General features: G+C 43.5%; 1 protein-coding gene across 1 annotated transcript; it reads right to left on the reverse strand.

Annotated features, from left to right (window-relative positions):
* Window positions 1–3,626: 3,626 nt before the first annotated feature.
* On the reverse strand, window positions 3,627–7,817 carry LOC148666279 (antigen WC1.1-like). The gene is made up of 7 exons (XM_088630969.1): window positions 7,152–7,817; window positions 6,604–6,636; window positions 6,436–6,474; window positions 5,621–5,935; window positions 4,635–4,937; window positions 4,063–4,194; window positions 3,627–3,631 (listed from the first exon to the last, which is right to left on the reverse strand). The coding sequence occupies exons 2-7, from the start codon at window positions 6,626–6,628 to the stop codon at window positions 3,627–3,629; spliced, it is 819 nt and encodes a 272-aa protein (XP_088487095.1). The 5' UTR covers window positions 6,629–6,636; window positions 7,152–7,817.
* Window positions 7,818–18,677: the final 10,860 nt, after the last annotated feature.

Here is an 18,677-nt window from a genome sequence, read left to right on the forward strand (position 1 = left end):
ATATGAAATTAGGTTGAGACTAATTTCTAATGACAAAGGCTACTGTGGGCTGGTACAGGGGGTACTCCTTAGTCTTATTTATAATAACTCACCTGACACAGTGTCTGGACTCTGGGGCACAGTGATGGCATCATCATAGTACTCAGGGGCCTCTTCTTTCACAGAGGACATCAGCTTTCCTAAAGCACACAGAGCACAGCTTCACTGTCACACATCAGCACACTGAGTTATCTAGAGCACAGGACTGCTGGAGCTCATCAGAACACACTGATTAACTGAACATCACACAGGATCTAAAACCCCAGGCTCTAAGTACAGGAGATCAGGGGGAACCTGATTTCCAGTCCTATTCACAACTGTAATAAATGTAAAACAATTCCTAGATTTTCAAATAAGATGTTGAAGGACAACAGGGCAGAGAAGGTTTGGCTGTATTTGGACAGAGAGGGTGGTGATGTGAACCCTATGAGATACTGAAGAGGAGCCGGACACTGTCAGCAGTGACCCAGACTGAGTGATCAGGGCTGAGATCACAGAGAGAGAGTCAGATTCATGTAACTGGTGCAGAATAGTACAGACTCCGTATTCAGAGGCTGAGATCCAAGAAAGAGTAGAGAGATTCAGACTCTGGGAGTCCAGACTGGAGTTTAGTCTTTGAACCTCATAAAGAGAGCTTGCCTTTCTGTTGTTTTTAGAAACTGTTATTTCTTTTTTATATAATCCCTTAGTTAAAAAGTGCCTCTCCTGGCTAGTGGGAGCATCTTTAGAACAGGGAGATAGGTTCCCATTTATTTTGTAGCAATTGGGTTCACAAAGAGAGAGATTTAACTGTAGGTTGTAATGTCTTTGGTTTAGAAGGTTTGGTTTATCTTTTTCTTTTATGTAGGTGTTCTGTAAAAGCTGAATACTTGGTAGCAGTTTGAGGATTTTCTGGGTGTTTAGGATGTAGGTGTCTAAAACACCTTGTTAGCAAATTTGTAATTGCGTGCTGTATGTTTATGTTGTGTGTATTGGTGCAGAGTTTCCCCATGTGATTGGACTGAAATAACCCACCTGACAAGGCATCTGGACTCTGAGGTACAGTTACAGCATCATCATAGTACTCTGGGATCTCTTCTTTCAGAGAGGTTATCGAGTCTCCTGAACCACACAGAGAGACAGAGAATTTACACTTCAGGACTCAGACTTACTTTGACCATAGAGCTGCAAAGTAATTGGAAAGTGTGATTTTAAATGTTTTGTGGTGTATAGTTAAGCCAAAACTCTAGGGTCGCTGATTTATCTAATCTGAAAGGCAGTTTTTACAGCATGCTTTTCCGCAGTCTCCTTTTCTATCAAAACCAATGAGAGCAGCACCCTGTTTACCACCCCAGTATTGACCAGGTCTAGTTTTGCTGAGATAAGGCTAGTGTGAGGCAACACTGAAAAACAGACTTTATAAAGTATCAAACACATGTGGTTATATTTATATAATTCAGGATTTTCTAAATAAGTTCTCTAAATATCAGCCTGGTTTGAGGTGAGAGTGAGTACTGGACTGAAGACCTCCTCACTCCCACACTGAGCCCCCTGACTCCACCTCCCCTCACCTGGTACTGGGTCTCCCTCACTGTCCTCCACATCATCGTATCCAGAGGGCAGCTCATCAGAGAGGAATCTCCCTGTGAACAGGAGGACAGATCAATATTACCTGCAGTCAGACCGCAGACTCATTGTCTTCCACTGGCTGTGGAAGAAGCCAGGGTGTGAACAGTATCTCAGAGTTTGTGTGTTTAAGGCAGATCAGGAACTGTGAACTGTGGTGTCAGTTACTTTGACACCAGTTGAGAAAAAAAAATCCTACAGTCAGTCAGCACTGTCTCTTACTGGGAGAGAAGCCAGGTTGTCAACAGAAACACAGAGTTTATGATGCTTTTCTTCACTTACTTTGACAGCAGTTGAGAAAGAAAACTCTACAGATTTAAAACCAGTATGGTGAGATTTTCTACAAGTGTTAAGTCCTCAGATCTTCCTCAGAAGATGGAGACTAATCACTCCTGAAGACTCTCTCCACTCACCTCTCCTGGGGGAGCTGTAGGTTCCCTCTATGGCCAGTTTGTACTTTATTTCCTCATAAACGGCATCATGATAGGGGGCGAGTGCTCCCTTATATAGGGCTGTGTGAGAAAACAGACACTCAGGGTTAACATGCAGGGAGAGGAGTACAAGATCAAACATTGACTACTAAACCTTCTTTGGACATTACAGCACATAAATGTTATGCTTCTGGATTTGCAAATTTCCTGATATCTCCATCTGTAATTGTTGATAATCTTTTTTAAACTTTAAATGGTTTTCTCTACCAGGTTTATTCCTCAAGGTAATTATGTAAATATAAGTTCCATGTGAGTGACAGAACTGACCACTAGAGGTCACTATGTGGATGGAGAGTTCCCTCCCTACCTTTCCTCAGATTCCTGTTCTGGATCAGCTGCCCCACTAACAGGGCCAGCACCACGAAGAGCAGAGCCCCCAGCAGCAGGAGGACCAGGGGCAAGGCAAACAGGCCTCCCAGTGGCTGTGTCTGGGGTGTTGTCCTGGTTCTGCCTGAGAGAGGGGGAGAAAATGGATGAACAGGGATCAGGAGAGGTGTTCTTGGGCTCATATACACTTCAACACATGTCCTGTTCTCCTCCTGTTCCGATATGTGGCTATCATGGCTTCAGGGTTAATCCAAGATCACCGAAGAATAGTTAAGGATTCCCAATCAAACCCATCAGGACTGTCACTAAATCAGTGAGGAAAGAGAGGACACTAGCACAAGATCTACACTGGAAATCTGAAAACACTGATCTTCACTCTGAGAGAGGAGAGGAGACATTACAACAACACAAGGAATCTGAAAACACTGATCTTCACCCTGAGGGAGGAGAGGAGACATTACAACAACACAAGGAATCTGAAAACACTGATCTTCACACTCAAGGAGGAGAGGAGACACTACAGCTACACTGGGAATCTGAAGAGACACTGATCTTCACCCTGAGAGAGGAGAGGAGACATTACAACAACACAAGGAATCTGAAAACACTGATCTTCACACTCAAGGAGGAGAGGAGACACTACAGCTACACTGGGAATCTGAAGAGACACTGATCTTCACCCTGAGAGAGGAGAGGAGACATTACAACAACACAAGGAATCTGAAAACACTGATCTTCACACTCAAGGAGGAGAGGAGACACTACAGCTACACTGGGAATCTGAAGAGACACTGATCTTCACCCTGAGAGAGGAGAGGAGACATTACAACAACACAAGGAATCTGAAAACACTGATCTTCACACTCAAGGAGGAGAGGAGACACTACAGCTACACTGGGAATCTGAAGAGACACTGATCTTCACCCTGAGAGAGGAGAGGAGACATTACAACAACACAAGGAATCTGAAAACACTGATCTTCACACTCAAGGAGGAGAGGAGACACTACAGCTACACTGGGAATCTGAAGAGACACTGATCTTCACCCTGAGAGAGGAGAGGAGACATTACAACAACACAAGGAATCTGAAAACACTGATCTTCACACTCAAGGAGGAGAGGAGACACTACAGCTACACTGGGAATCTGAAGAGACACTGATCTTCACCCTGAGAGAGGAGAGGAGACATTACAACAACACAAGGAATCTGAAAACACTGATCTTCACACTCAAGGAGGAGAGGAGGCACTACAGCTACACTGGGAATCTGAAGATACACTGATCTTCACACTCAAGGAGGAGAGGAGACACTACAACAACACTGGGAATCTGAAGAGACACTGATCTTCACACTCAAGGAGGAGAGGAGACACTACAGCTACACTGGGAATCTGAAGAGACACTGATCTTCACACTCAAGGAGGAGAGGAGACACTACAACAACACTGGGAATCTGAAGAGACACTGATCTTCACACTCAAGGAGGAGAGGAGACACTACAACAACACTGGGAATCTGAAGAGACACTGATCTTCACACTCAAGGAGGAGAGGAGACACTACAGCTACACTGGGAATCTGAAGAGACACTGATCTTCACCCTGAGGCGGGAGAGGAGACACTACAGCTACACTGGGAATCTGAAGAGACAGAAAGACAGGAGTTATCAATGACAAGGAGGATTTCTGTTCACCTGTAGCTGTTGCTGGACTGGCTGTTGTCTCTGACAAACCTGTAAAAGAGATAGGAGAGCTGTCAATATATTGCCTTTGGTTTTACAGCAGGTTGAATCCAGAGTGGTCTTAATAAAAAAAAAATCTGTACATTTGTTCCTTGAGGTCAAATCTAGGATTGCTGGATGAATGGTGTCTTCTTCAGAATTAAAGCCTAGTGCTGTTCACACACACATGGCTTTAAAACATCCAAATCTTGTGACTGATGATCTTAGTTGGATTAGTTAGATATTAAGCAGTGATAGAGTATGGGTAACATCAGTCTAACTTCTCCATTGATCTGCTACCTTGTTCATCTACAGTTCTAAGACTCTCCTCACCTAATTATTTAATTTTATACATGTTTGGATATAAATTAATAAGAATTCAGTTTAAAGCTTTTGTCTGTTCTAAATATGGCAGAACACTAATTTACAGAGCATTACTCTTCCCTCTGTACCTGAGCAGGTGATGTTAGCCACTTCTCGGTCTGTGCAGTCATTCTGACCCCAGGGGAAGGAGGGACACTGCCACAGGGTGGAGTCATGTTTGCGACAGGAGACAAAGTCCAGCCATCTGGGATCAGGGCTCAGCCTGGAGTTTATCTCACTGATGGTGCCCTTGTCTCCACAGCCCAGCTGTTTACAGATCACTGCGGCTGTGGAGTCAGTCATGCCGTTCTGACACACACTGCCCCAGGTGCCATTGTAGTAAACCTCTGCCTGTCCTGAACAGCCTGCAGACAGTCTCAGGAGAGTGTGATCTGTCAAGACAGCAGGGAAAGTCAAAGGAAACAAACCCTGGCAAGACAGCCCAACGTTTCAATCTGAACTGGTAAGAAACAACCAGCAAACAATGTGAACAGCAACCAGTCTCATTTCCCGTACTAATCCAGTTATAACTGACTCACGTAATGAAACAAGGACAGCTGTACAATAACACAGTTGACATGAATGTGACTGTGTGGTTCTGTTCATTCAGAACCTGGACAGTGCATCACACAGAGCTTTAAAATCCCATTACATGAGCAGGTTCTGACCCAAAATGTAATTCTGATCAGCTTGGCTATTCAGCAGCAGCACAACTAAGAGACTGAGGCATGAAAGTAGAATTTATCTTGAGTTTCTTTCTCTCTTTATTTATTTTTGCTGGGATGTGAATATGTGCATTCACAACTGTATCATAAATATAAATATTTATTTTAAAATTAATTCTGCATCCAGCTCAGTCTTTTCCTCAACAAGATGTATTTAAGCACTCCAGATGCAAACCATATCCACAACGTGGAATTTAAGAATATGGATTATTTTACTTAACTAACTTACTGAACACAAGATTATCACATCCTCACAAGTCAAACATATCTAGGCACTCTAGATGCAAGCCATATCCACAATGTGGGATTAAATTATCTGAATCATTGTAATTTTAATTATCTCCCCTTACCTGAACACAGGATTCTCACATCCTCCTTGTGTCCACAGTCGTGCTGTCCCCACCATGCTGAGGGACACTCCCCCAGGGACGACTCGTTCCCCAGACAGCCCACCTCGTCCAGCCAGATGGGTCCAGTTCCCTGGCTGAAGGAGGCCGGCACTGGGGCACTTAGGGCCGTCCCACACTGGAGCTGCCTGCACACCACCTGAGAGTCTGCCAGGTCCCAGGAGTCATCGCAGACTGTCCCCCAGGAGCCATTGTGATAAACCTCCAGCCTCCCAGCACAATCATCTCCTCTCCCAACCAGCCTAAGGGATAGCTGATCTAGGACCAGAAAATTAGAGGTCAGGGGTCAGAGATCAGGAGTTCTAAGAGATCACCATGACCTCCTGTTACAAGTTGGCCCACTAGGCACAGCAGATACAGTTCAAGTACAGTGTTTCTTGACTTTTGATTAATTTAATATATACACTTACTGTAACAAATTGTTCATAAGCAGTATATATATATAATATTATATATATATTTAATATATACAGTAAGTTTAACATATTCCACATTGTTCATAAACAGTATACCAGATAAGTTCTTTTTTCTGACCCACTGTTGGGCATAGAGACAATAGCTCCACCAGTGTCAAATTGCATTATTCAGATAGATGTGTTTCCTGTAGATCCCAAAGACCCGAGTGTGTTTGTGACACACAGAAAAAACTGCACACACACAGCTGTTGCCTCACTGACTGATCTGGGATTCCACTGAGCAACAGAGACATCAGCACACACTGAGAGCCCTGGAGACACAGAACAGGGGCTTATTCATACCTGGTGTTTTGGAAGAGGGAAGAGCTGAAGAAAGGAAGTCTGTGAAACAAACAGAGAGAGAGAAATCAGACTGTTAACCTTGTGTGAGAGGAGCAATTTAACACCAGAAATGAAACTACAAATAAAACAGCACTGATGTGATTAAGACAGTCCTCATTCTCTCTTTACCTGCTCCAGGTGAATCTCTGGTCATATTTGAGTCTGTAAAAGAGAAGAAAGGAGCTCATTTCTGTCCACAGGAGTGATGTTTCACCAGTGGAATGTCAGCTGTGTGTGGGGCTCAACTGCACATAACATCTGTAAACTTTGACTTTCTGAGACTCACTTTCTTTTCAGGCTCCTGTTTAATTGGGCTCTATTAATTAAACTAATTAAGCAGGTCAGATGTTAATTACAGGATACTGAGGTACAGAACTTTCTTTAATCTTTTAGAGCATTGATATCAACATAAATATAAAACTAAGCTTTAGTCCTCAGTGTATTTTTGCATCTATCCATCAGAAAGAAAATAACAACCTAATAACACCTTAGGGAATATTTGAGATAGATATGACATGTTTAAAACACACTCACATTTTAAGGAATATGTGTTTTCATCTTTGCATCTCTTACATAACTGGGAGTGTGTAACAGAGCAGATATTCAATAATGAAAACAGTGTGCTTCTGTGTGTAAGCAGAGGGAGTGTCACTGTGTTTTAAATACATGATTCTCACCAGAGCAGATGACTCCTGCGTCCTGTCCATGAGAGCACCCTGCTCTCCCCCATGTAGAGACAGCACAGTGTGAGAGACGGCTCTCATTGCCCTTGCACTCAAACACATCAGCCCTTACTGGTCCACTGCCCTGTCCAAACCAGGCGTGTCCTGGTGCTGCTACAGCCTCTCCACAGCCCAGCTGCTGGCAGAGAGCCCTGGCATCTCTCAGATCCCAGTACAGGTCACACACTGTCCCCCAGTCCCTGAAGAGCCACTGTAACTCCACTCGGCCAGAGCAGGAGTCAGAGCCGTTCGCCAGCCTGAACCCTGTGTATCCTGCAGATAGGAGAGAACTTCACCAGCATGACACCACAGCAGGCCACAAAAAATACAACAAATTAAAGTACCAATACAGTGAAAAAACTATAAGATCCAAAAAAACACGTGTATCTCTATTAATGCACCAGCCTGTAATAAGACAATACAGAGGAGTCAGAATTGAACACAATAAAACAATAAACAACCCAGGGTATTTCTGAATCATCCTGTATAATATGATATTATTCTAGAAACATTTTTTATTGCTCACACTTTTTTTGTTTTCGAGTAAATGAAGTTTTTTTCACATGTCACAGCATATCACTCAAATTATCACTTATATATAAAGTTTATTATTACAGTAACAAGTAAGTTAAATAACTTTTTAAAGATTTTATACGCTCCATGTTTTCACAAATTATCAATAGAGGGTGATAATGGCCAGCTTCTGCTCTATCCATCTATAACATTATTGTTATATAATGTTTAGAAATCTTAAGAATATTTTTAAAAAATCCAATAAAAATTAAAAGCAACTAATTATATTTAGACGCAACTAATTATATTTCCTTACTTACAGAACAAGATAAAATATGGTTATAATATTTTTGATGAATACCCACAAAGCTGAATGTTAAATAAAAATTCAAAAATTGTTCAACCCACTTATTGCTCCATTTACATAAAACATCTAATTAATTTAATTCCAGTTGTTGTCTGTCTGTCTGTACAGGAGAAAACTGGTCACTTACTGGCTGAGCTGTGCAGCACCAGGACAGCGAGAGAGAAGATGGACAGGCAGCTCTCCATTGTCATCAGGACAGAGCGCAGCTGAGACCCCTGTCTTCACCCTGAGACCACAGGGCAACTGAGCTGCTGCTCCGCACCCCAGACCCCCAGTAACAACACAGCCCCCCGCCCCGCCAATCACACCCAGCACTGCCTTTTCAGACTGACAGCAGGAACCTCTCACACAGGCGGGATGGCCAATCACACAGGGCCCTTTCAGTCTTCTCCATATATATCAGAGACACATCACTGTTTCCTCTCCCTGAAGACACTCCCAGCAGTGCGGAGGAGAGGAGAGACAGGAGCAGCTCTGTGTCTCACTGGTGGAAACTCACAGATACAGACAGCAGGGCTGCAGGTGCTGCAGGGGCAGGAAGAAATCAGATAAAAATTAATGTCACAGCTCTCTGACGATTTAGACTATAAGATCCAACACATAATGAGTGAGAAACCAATAGCAGGCATAGAATAAGGACAGATATTGTGATGCCATAAGGGATTGTTTCCTCAAAGGGTGCTACTTTCCCTGGGGACTCATTTTTCCAAGTTTTCCCCATACGTAAGATAACGATGTGCAGCTCATAAGAGACAATTAGCACCCTGCTCTAGGCCACATAAAACCAGGATGGACTTGGAGAAGACAGAAAAATTCCCCAATAATTGCCTCAGCCTGGCACATATTGAAATAAAGTATTAATAAACCGTCCCCAAGATGAAGGTTTTCACTTATATTTTTATCTCTACAATTCCAGTCTTAGGCCTGAAGAAGACTGAAGCGTTGATATTTCTGTAACAGTCCTTGCCATCACACTGGCTGTTTACCTTACTTTTCCTAGCTTCATTGGTGAGGAGCTTTGTTACAATTGAAAAATCTACCTACTACCTGCTAACTGTACTTTTTTCCCACACAGTCTGAGTGGGCTGAAGTGTAGGCTGCTGCTATTAAAACAGGCTTTGGCACAGCCTAGGCTGATTCGTTTTCCCACCCTCAAGGCTGAAGGGCAGTTTTCGCCATTGCACAGGCTGTAGATACACGTTTCACAAGACAGCCCAGGCAGAAAGCACCATCCCCTCAGATCTTACACTGAACCACCTGTGTTATTTTCTTCCCCTAGCAGTTCCACACCGGGTGCCGATCGGAACACCAACACAGCCAACCGACATCCTCAAAAACAACAAGCTCCTATGTCTACTGTGCCAGGTCCAGGTCATATACTGTAAGTTCCAGCTAACAAATCATGTTTTAAATTAAGTCTGGTGTGTGGGGTGTGTGCTTGGGACCCTGCCTAGAACCTGCCGATTGCATGCTGCCCCACTCGACACTCCTCAGGAGATCACCCACTCTCCTCAGGAGATCACTCAGTCTATAACAGAGATCACCCAATCACAATATGTATAATTTACGACTCTATAACGATTGTTTCCATGAGTGAAAACAGTGTGACAATCTTACCTGTACAAGTCAGACCCACAGCTCTGTTCTTGGAGCAACTCTGCTCTGGCCTGGCTGCAGTGGGGGAGTGCTGTAGCTTGGACTCTTGTCCTCTACACTGGAACTGCTCTGACCCAACTGGACCCTGGCCCTGTCCGAAATGAGCCCCTCTGTGTATCACTGAAGGAGCCCCACAGTCCAGCTCCCGACAGACAACCTCTGCATCCTGCCAGTCAAAGTCAAAGTCGCACACTGAGGTCCAGGTGTTCTTGAGATTCACCTCCACTCTCCCGGAGCAAAGACTGTGTCCATTCACCAGCCTCACAAAACCTGCAATAGAGAACTACAGGCTGTCAGTCTGAGCAGGTAATCTCTCATAGTGCAGCTCATTGCTCACTGTCGCTGAACCTGGTGTCTGTGAAAATTAAACTTACTACCCTATGAAAATAGATTAACTTCATGTGAAAAACAGATATCATAGATTCTCAATTTAAATCTTGACTTCTTATTGTTCCATTCATAAATATATTTACACCTATAATTAGGCGTAGAAAATTACATTTTAGAAATACATACACTATTACAATCAATTGGACAATAATGCAGAGTGCTTTCAATAAGAATATAGATAATTGGATAGATATAGATAAGAAAGTAGAAAATAGGACATAAATAAAAATTAAATGAAAGAGAGGAGAGTTGGAAGAAAATCTGAAAGGTCAACGTCAAAAAGTTTAACCATAAAATATTTTGGGGCTGAACTTTTTTACAGATTGTAAAATTGATTACTTTCCTCTGGAAATAATGTAGATACATGTAGATCTAATAATTGTAGATGAATGTTAAGACTCTAAATCATCAATCTCCACCTCTGTGCTCTAGCATGTGCCTCTAAAGAAGGTTTTCAGTGCATTATTATCTGTACACTGGGGCAAATACAAGATACAAAAATCAGGGACACTAAATTTATCAGTTTGTGGAATATTACAAATCAAACTATCAGCATCATTCTAGCTGTTCCATATGTTCATAGCAATAACCACAGTGCTGAAGATGCCACCTGTGGAACACAATCGGCTGTGGAATAAGTAAAAATAGAAACTGATCACAAATCCATCCATCCATTTTCTAAATGCTTCTTCCAATTCATGGTTCCCAGTGTAGCTAGGGCTGTAGAATTAATAAATACAGAAGGAAAAACTGATCCTTATCACCAAATTCACAGAAGCAGAACGATATGTCGTAGACTCAAAGAAAAGATTCCCTATAGCCTGGCGCTGCTGAAACAGGACTGTCTGACCTGGGCACTGACACACACTCTGGACAAGACCAGGACTGTCACAGCCTTGCACTGCTGGAGCAGGACTGTCTGACCTGGACACTGACACACACTCTGGACAAGACCAGGACTGTCACAGCCTTGCACTGCTGGAACAGGACTGTCTGACCTGGGCACTGACACACACTCTGGACAAGACCAGGACTGTCACAGCCTTGCACTGCTGGAGCAGGACTGTCTGACCTGGGCACTGACAGACACTCTGGACACATCCAGGGTTGTGCTTCTCCACATGAAAGCAGATCTCAGAGAATGACACACTCTCATGGAGTTCAGCACTAATTACACACACCTGGGTCTAGAGTCAGCTCCTGGCTACAGTGCATCACAAGAAAATACATGACCATCAGTGCCTTAAAGAGGTCAAAATATGGCAGAGCAGTTAAGACGTTAGAGGTCCAGTCTGAAATAGCAAATGTGAAATAATTGAATTATATGAATGAACCAACAGAACTGTTCTTTTTCTTTTCTATTTATATCCAAAGCTGCATTAGGAGATTATCTGACATTAAATTCTTAAATTCTGGGCTCATCAGAATCAGACAGAGAGTCACTCCACCACCAAGGATCAGCCCCTTGGACAGCTGGTAGTGCAGCTGAACTCCACTACAGCACTGAGCCCCACAAGACCATTATAAGACACCTGAGACTGACCAGATCCACTGACACTGACACCAACATACCATTTAAACACACCTGAAACTGACCAGATCCACTGACACTGACACAAAAATACCATTTAAACACACCTGAGACTGACCAGATCCACTGACACTGACACCAGCATACCATTAAAACACACCTGAAACTGAACAGATCCACTGACACTGACACCAACATACCATTTAAACACACCTGAGACTGACCAGATCCGCTGACACTGACACCAGCATACCATTTAAACACACCTGAAACTGACCAGATCCACTGACACTGACACCAACATACCATTTAAACACACCTGAGACTGACCAGATCCGCTGACACTGACACCAGCATACCATTTAAACACAACTGAAACTGACCAGATCCATCGACACTGACACCAACATACCATTAAAACACACCTGAGACTGACCAGATCCACTGACACTGACACCTTCATACCATTAAAACACACCTGAGACTGACCAGATCCACTGACACTGACACCAACATACCATTAAAACACACCTGAGACTGACCAGATCCACTGACACTGACACCAACATACCATTAAAACACACCTGAGAGTGACCAGATCCACTGACACTGACACCAACATACCATTTAAACACACCTGAAACTGACCAGATCCACTGACACTGACACCAACATACCATTAAAACACACCTGAGACTGACCAGATCCACTGACACTGACACCAACATACCATTAAAACACACCTGAGACTGACCAGATCCACTGACACTGACACCAACATACCATTTAAACACACCTGAAACTGACCAGATCCACTGACACTGACACCAGCATACCATTAAAACACACCTGAAACTGACCAGATCCATTGACACTGACACCAACATACCATTTAAACACACCTGAGACTGACCAGATCCGCTGACACTGACACCAGCATACCATTTAAACACACCTGAAACTGACCAGATCCATCGACACTGACACCAACATACCATTAAAACACACCTGAGACTGACCAGATCCACTGACACTGACACCTTCATACCATTAAAACACACCTGAGACTGACCAGATCCACTGACACTGACACCAACATACCATTAAAACACACCTGAGACTGACCAGATCCACTGACACTGACACCAACATACCATTAAAACACAATTGAGAGTGACCAGATCCACTGACACTGACACCAACATACCATTTAAACACACCTGAAACTGACCAGATCCACTGACACTGACACCAACATACCATTAAAACACACCTGAGACTGACCAGATCCACTGACACTGACACCAACATACCATTTAAACACACCTGAAACTGACCAGATCCACTGACACTGACACCAGCATACCATTAAAACACACCTGAAACTGACCAGATCCACTGACACTGACACCAACATACCATTTAAACACACCTGAGACTGACCAGATCCGCTGACACTGACACCAGCATACCATTTAAACACACCTGAAACTGACCAGATCCACTGACACTGACACCAACATACCATTTAAACACACCTGAGACTGACCAGATCCGCTGACACTGACACCAGCATACCATTTAAACACACCTGAAACTGACCAGATCCATCGACACTGACACCAACATACCATTAAAACACACCTGAGACTGACCAGATCCACTGACACTGACACCAACATACCATTTAAACACACCTGAAACTGACCAGATCCACTGACACTGACACCAACATACCATTTAAACACACCTGAGACTGACCAGATCCGCTGACACTGACACCAGCATACCATTTAAACACACCTGAGACTGACCAGATCCGCTGACACTGACACCAGCATACCATTTAAACACACCTGAGACTGACCAGATCCGCTGACACTGACACCAGCATACCATTTAAACACACCTGAGACTGACCAGATCCGCTGACACTGACACCAACATACCATTTAAACACACCTGAAACTGACCAGATCCATTGACACTGACACCAACATACCATTTAAATACACCTGAAACTGACCAGATCCACTGACATTGACACCAACATACCATTTAAACACACCTGAGACTGACCAGATCCACTGACACTGACACCAGCATACCATTTAAACACACCTGAGACTGACCAGATCCATCGACACTGACACCAACATACCATTAAAACACACCTGAGACTGACCAGATCCACTGACACTGACACCAACATACCATTAAAACACACCTGAGACTGACCAGATCCACTGACACTGACACCAACATACCATTAAAACACACCTGAGACTGACCAGATCCACTGACACTGACACCAACATACCATTAAAACACACCTGAGACTGACCAGATCCACTGACACTGACACCAACATACCATTTAAACACACCTGAAACTGACCAGATCCACTGACACTGACACCAACATACCATTTAAACACACTTGAGACTGACCAGATCCACTGACACTGACACCAACATACCATTTAAACACACCTGAAACTGACCAGATCCATCGACACTGACACCAACATACCATTAAAACACACCTGAGACTGACCAGATCCACTGACACTGACACCAACATACCATTAAAACACACCTGAGACTGAACAGATCCACTGACACTGACACCAACATACCATTTAAACACACCTGAGACTGACCAGATCCACTGACACTGACACCAACATACCATTAAAACACACCTGAGACTGACCAGATCCAATGACACTGACACCAACATACCATTTAAACACACCTGAGACTGACCAGATCCACTGACACTGACACCAACATACCATTAAAACACACCTGAGACTGACCAGATCCACTGACACTGACACCAACATACCATTAAAACACAACTGAGACTGACCAGATCCACTGACACTGACACCAACATACCATTAAAACACACCTGAGACTGACCAGATCCACTGACACTGACACCAACATACCATTTAAACACACTTGAGACTGACCAGATCCACTGACACTGACACCAACATACCATTTAAACACACCTGAAACTGACCAGATCCACTGACACTGACACCAACATACCATTTAAACACACCTGAAACTGACCAGATCCGCTGACAATGACACCAGCTTACCATTTAAACACACCTGAAACTGACCAGATCCATCGACACTTACACCAACATACCATTAAAACACACCTGAAACTGACCAGATCCACTGACACTGACACCAACATAGCATTTAAACACACATGAAACTGACCAGATCCGCTGACACTGACACCAGCTTACCATTTAAACACACCTGAAACTGACCAGATCCATCGACACTTACACCAACATACCATTAAAACACACATGAAACTGACCAGATCCACTGACACTGAAACAAAAATAAAATTTAAACACACCTGAAACTGACCATATCCATCGACACTGACACCAGCATACCATTAAAACACACCTGAAACTGACCAGATCCATTGACACTGACACCAACATACCATTTAAACACACCTGAGACTGACCAGATCCGCTGACACTGACACCAGCATACCATTTAAACAAACCTGAAACTGACCAGATCGATCGACACTGACACCAACATACCATTAAAACACACCTGAGACTGACCAGATCCACTGACACTGACACCTTCATACCATTAAAACACACCTGAGACTGACCAGATCCACTGACACTGACACCAACATACCATTAAAACACACCTGAGACTGACCAGATCCACTGACACTGACACCAACATACCATTAAAACACACCTGAGAGTGACCAGATCCACTGACACTGACACCAACATACCATTTAAACACACCTGAAACTGACCAGATCCACTGACACTGACACCAACATACCATTAAAACACACCTGAGACTGACCAGATCCACTGACACTGACACCAACATACCATTTAAACACACCTGAAACTGACCAGATCCACTGACACTGACATCAGCATACCATTAAAACACACCTGAGACTGACCAGATCCACTGACACTGACACCAACATACCATTAAAACACACCTGAGAGTGACCAGATCCACTGACACTGACACCAACATACCATTTAAACACACCTGAAACTGACCAGATCCACTGACACTGACACCAACATACCATTAAAACACACCTGAGACTGACCAGATCCACTGACACTGACACCAACATACCATTTAAACACACCTGAAACTGACCAGATCCACTGACACTGACATCAGCATACCATTAAAACACACCTGAGACTGACCAGATCCACTGACACTGACACCAACATACCATTAAAACACACCTGAGACTGAACAGATCCACTGACACTGACACCAACATACCATTAAAACACACCTGAAACTGACCAGATCCACTGACACTGACACCAACATACCATTAAAACACACCTGAGACTGACCAGATCCAATGACACTGACACCAACATACCATTTAAACACACCTGAGACTGACCAGATCCACTGACACTGACACCAACATACCATTAAAACACACCTGAGACTGACCAGATCCACTGACACTGACACCAACATACCATTAAAACACACCTGAGACTGACCAGATCCACTGACACTGACACCAACATACCATTTAAACACACTTGAGACTGACCAGATCCACTGACACTGACACCAACATACCATTTAAACACACCTGAAACTGACCAGATCCACTGACACTGACACCAACATACCATTTAAAAACACCTGAAACTTACCAGATCCGCTGACACTGACACCAGCTTACCATTTAAACACACCTGAAACTGACCAGATCCATCGAAACTTACACCAACATACCATTAAAACACACCTGAAACTGACCAGATCCACTGACACTGACACCAACATAGCATTTAAACACACCTGAAACTGACCAGATCCACTGACACTGAAACAAAAATAAAATTTAAACACACCTGAGACTGACCAGATCCACTGACACTGACACCAACATACCATTAAAACACACCTGAGACTGACCAGATCCGCTGACACTGACACCAACATACCATTTAAACACACCTGAGACTGACCAGATGCGCTGACACTGACACCAGCATACCATTCAAACACACCTGAAACTGACCATATCCATCGACACTTACACCAACATACCATTAAAACACACCTGAAACTGACCAGATCCACTGACACTGACACCAACATACCATTTAAACACACCTGAAACTGACCAGATCCACTGACACTGACACAAAAATAACATTTAAACACACCTGAGACTGACCAGATCCACTGAAACTGACACCAACATACCATTAAAACACACCTGAGACTGACCAGATCCGCTGACACTGACACCAACATACCATTTAAACACACCTGAGACTGACCAGATCCGCTGACACTGACACCAGCATACCATTTAAACACACCTGAAACTGACCAGATCAACTGACACTGACACAAAAATACCATTTAAACACACCTGAGACTGACCAGATCCACTGACACTGACACCAGCATACCATTAAAACACACCTGAAACTGACCAGATCCACTGACACTGACACCAACATACCATTAAAACACACCTGAGACTGACCAGATCCACTGACACTGACACCAACATACCATTTAAACACACTTGAGACTGACCAGATCCACTGACACTGACACCAACATACCATTTAAACACACCTGAGACTGACCAGATCCGCTGACACTGACACCAGCATACCATTAAAACACACCTGAGACTGACCAGATCCAATGACACTGACACCAACATACCATTAAAACACACCTGAGACTGACCAGATCCACTGACACTGACACCAACATACCATTAAAACACACCTGAGACTGACCAGATCCACTGACACTGACACCAACATACCATTAAAACACACCTGAGACTGACCAGATCCACTGACACTGACACCAACATACCATTAAAACACACCTGAGACTGACCAGATCCACTGACACTGACACCAACATACCATTAAAACACACTTGAGACTGACCAGATCCACTGACACTGACACCAACATACCATTTAAACACACCTGAAACTGACCAGATCCACTGACACTGACACCAACATACCATTTAAACACACCTGAAACTGACCAGATCCGCTGACACTGACACCAGCTTACCATTTAAACACACCTGAAACTGACCAGATCCATCGACACTTACACCAACATACCATTAAAACACACATGAAACTGACCAGATCCACTGACACTGAAACAAAAATAAAATTTAAACACACCTGAGACTGACCAGATCCACTGACACTGACACCAACATACCATTAAAACACACCTGAGAGTGACCAGATCCACTGACACTGACACCAACATACCATTTAAACACACCTGAAACTGACCAGATCCACTGACACAGACACCAACATACCATTAAAACACAGCTGAGACTGACCAGATCCACTGACACTGACACCAACATACCATTTAAACACACCTGAAACTGACCAGATCCACTGACACTGACACCAACATACCATTTAAACACACCTGAAACTGACCAGATCCGCTGACACTGACACCAGCTTACCATTTAAACACACCTGAAACTGACCAGATCCATCGACACTTACACCAACATACCATTAAAACACACATGAAACTGACCAGATCCACTGACACTGAAACAAAAATAAAATTTAAACACACCTGAGACTGACCAGATCCACTGACACTGACACCAACATACCATTAAAACACACCTGAGAGTGACCAGATCCACTGACACTGACACCAACATACCATTTAAACACACCTGAAACTGACCAGATCCACTGACACAGACACCAACATACCATTAAAACACAGCTGAGACTGACCAGATCCACTGACACTGACACCAACATACCATTTAAACACACCTGAAACTGACCAGATCCACTGACACTGACATCAGCATACCATTAAAACACACCTGAGACTGACCAGATCCACTGACACTGACACCAACATACCATTAAAACACACCTGAGACTGAACAGATCCACTGACACT

Source organism: Lepisosteus platostomus, chromosome 5 (assembly GCF_059453375.1).
Source record: "Lepisosteus platostomus isolate fLepPlt1 chromosome 5, fLepPlt1.hap1, whole genome shotgun sequence".
Lineage (NCBI taxonomy): Eukaryota > Metazoa > Chordata > Actinopteri > Semionotiformes > Lepisosteidae > Lepisosteus > Lepisosteus platostomus.